At 27.9% G+C, this 2,500-nt stretch overlaps 1 protein-coding gene across 26 annotated transcripts in view; it reads right to left on the bottom strand.

Moving 5' to 3' along the window:
* The window catches only part of LOC124425097 (regulating synaptic membrane exocytosis protein 2-like), a 97,275-nt gene that overhangs the window by 63,189 nt on the left and 31,586 nt on the right, over window positions 1–2,500 (bottom strand). The window contains exon 7 of one of the 26 annotated variants that reach the window (XM_046965099.1): window positions 950–1,032. The exons of 24 other annotated variants lie outside the window; for them this stretch is intronic. In XM_046965099.1, coding sequence (XP_046821055.1) covers window positions 950–1,032 — 83 coding nt within the window. Of the gene's footprint in view, window positions 1–949; window positions 1,033–2,500 lie in introns of those variants that run through there. One more of the 26 variants, XM_046965171.1, reaches the window with a different exon arrangement.

Genomic DNA, 2,500 nt, shown 5'->3' with positions numbered 1-2,500 from the left:
ATGGAAAAACTTCTTTTTTTTTTTTTGTTTTTTTTTTTATTTATTTTTTTTTTTTTTTTCAAATTCAACGACTATCGCCACGTCGATTAAACGTTGTTTTCGCGAATCAACCCGACGAGAGAGTGGAGAGGGGGGAGGGGCGGGGATAAAAAAGGAAAATGAGAAAAAAACAAAAAGAGGACAAAAAAAAAAAAGGAAATAAAGCCAGACAGAAAAATCGACCAATCGTTAGTAGTTTACCGTACGTACGAGCTTTAGAGGTGTTATGTGTCTCGCAAAAACCACAAATTTTTGCGATGGAAGTCGCGCCATAAGGGGAGACAAAAAAAAAGGGATGGGTCACATTCGAAATGAGAGAGATAGAGAGAGAGAGAGAGTTCCATTTTCTTTTTTCTCTCTCTCTCTCTCTCTCTCTCTCTCCCTCACTCTCTTTGCCAGCATCTGTCGCGATACGATGGAAATAATAATAATAATAATAATAATAATAATAATAATAATAATAATAATAAAAAAAAAAAAGGAAAGATCCGAAAAAACAAAAAGAAAAAAAAGGTGAAAATGAGAACGTGACGACAAGGATCTTTTTCCTTTTCATTTTGGAACGAAATTTTCTTTGTAAAGATTTACGCGACAATACGCACGACCATTTGGCAGATGACGTACACACACATGCATACGCACACGAATAGATATATATATATATATATATATATATATATATATATATATATATACTTCTTTGTAAATAAATATTAACAAATTAATACATATATTTATATAATAAATTGACACACATATACACACACATACATATATATATATATATGTATGTGTATGTGTGTGTGTATGTGTATAGTGGAGGACGATCTGCATTATATCTATATATTTAGGTATATGGTGTGTGTATTTTGTATTTAGGGTATAATAAAAAAAATGATTTGGTAAGTACCCCGAGGAACTGCCGATTCATTCTGTCACCAGACTTCTCCCTCGTGCTCCTGGAAGTGACCACCATGGGCGGCGGTTTCTCTCCTAAAAACGGGCAAATATACGGATCTCGCATTCAGACATATTTTCTTTATTTTCCACTTTTCTTCTTTTTCTTTTTTCTTTTTTTTTCTCTTTTTTTTCTTTCTTTTTCTTAATTTCTCATAATTTCCCTTATTCTCTTTCCTTTTTCCCCCCGTTCTCCCATCGCTCTCCTGACTAAAATCTTCAATTAATCTCTCTTCGATTCCTTACGCTGGAGGAAAGAAAAAGGAAAAAAAAAGAAAGAAAAAAGAAAGAAAAAAAAGAAAAGGAAGAAATTTCCATTGGAAATCTTTAAAAATTAATTTTCTCGATTTCACTCCTTTTCTTCCATTTTCTTTTTCTTTTTCTTTTTCTTGATCGTTTTCATGAATATTTTTCCTGTTAAATACATTGGATAAAAAATAAAAACGAAACAAAAAATAGGATCAGCAGTACGAAAAAATATTTGTCGTCATCGTTTTTGTTGTTGTTGTTGTTATTGTTATTGTTATTGTTGTGTACGAAGAAGAACACAAAGCTAAAACTTTTCACTAGGATAAAATAAATCGTTCCTAGACTCTTACGAACATTGAACGAACGAACGAAACTGAACTTGGACAGCTTAAAACGTCATAGTCGGAGAGCTGAAATATTATATATATATATATATATATATATATATATATATATATATATATATATATATATATATATATATATATATATATATATATATATATATATATATATATAATCGAAAAGTGTCACGTTAAGTCGTTCGTCGTCGACTTATATTTTATAACTATACCTTTTGAAATATTACGTTAGAACGTTTTACTCGAGATACTTTCGAGGACGAAACTAAATGTACCTTCGACTTCTCAATCTTACGATCGATATGTCAACCTAAATAATAAGAAAACAAAATTAACCATGTTTCTAAATAATAATAATTATAATAATAATAATAATAATAATAATAATAATAATAATAATAATAATAATAATAGTAATAATAATCGTCATGAATATTATTACATCGTCATCGTTATAAAATAATGATAATAAGGACAATAATTTTTAATTGTCATTAAATAATAGTATTATAAAAAAGAAAATAGAAAAAAAGGAATAAGCACATCGAAATGTCGTAAGATTAAAAATTGAATAATAATAATAATAATCATAAACGTAATCATAATGGCAAAGGACAAACATTTTTGACTCTTCGTTAAATAAGAGACCTGTGTGTGATGTGAAAAAAGAAAATTAAAAAGAAAAAATAAAGAGAATATATATATATATATATATATATATATATATATATATATACATATATAAAAAAAGAAAAGCATCGATTGTAGGTCAACCGCAAAGAGAAAATAAATAAAAGAAATTCTCGATATAAACGTATTCATATATCCCATCTTTTCTCGTTTTAACACTTCTCGCATAAAAATAAATAAAGAAGAAGAGAAAAGAGAAAAAA

The sequence above is a fragment of the Vespa crabro genome, chromosome 1 (assembly GCF_910589235.1).
Source record: "Vespa crabro chromosome 1, iyVesCrab1.2, whole genome shotgun sequence".
Classification (NCBI taxonomy): Eukaryota; Metazoa; Arthropoda; class Insecta; order Hymenoptera; family Vespidae; genus Vespa; species Vespa crabro.
This window is presented reverse-complemented; position numbering and strand designations above follow the sequence as displayed.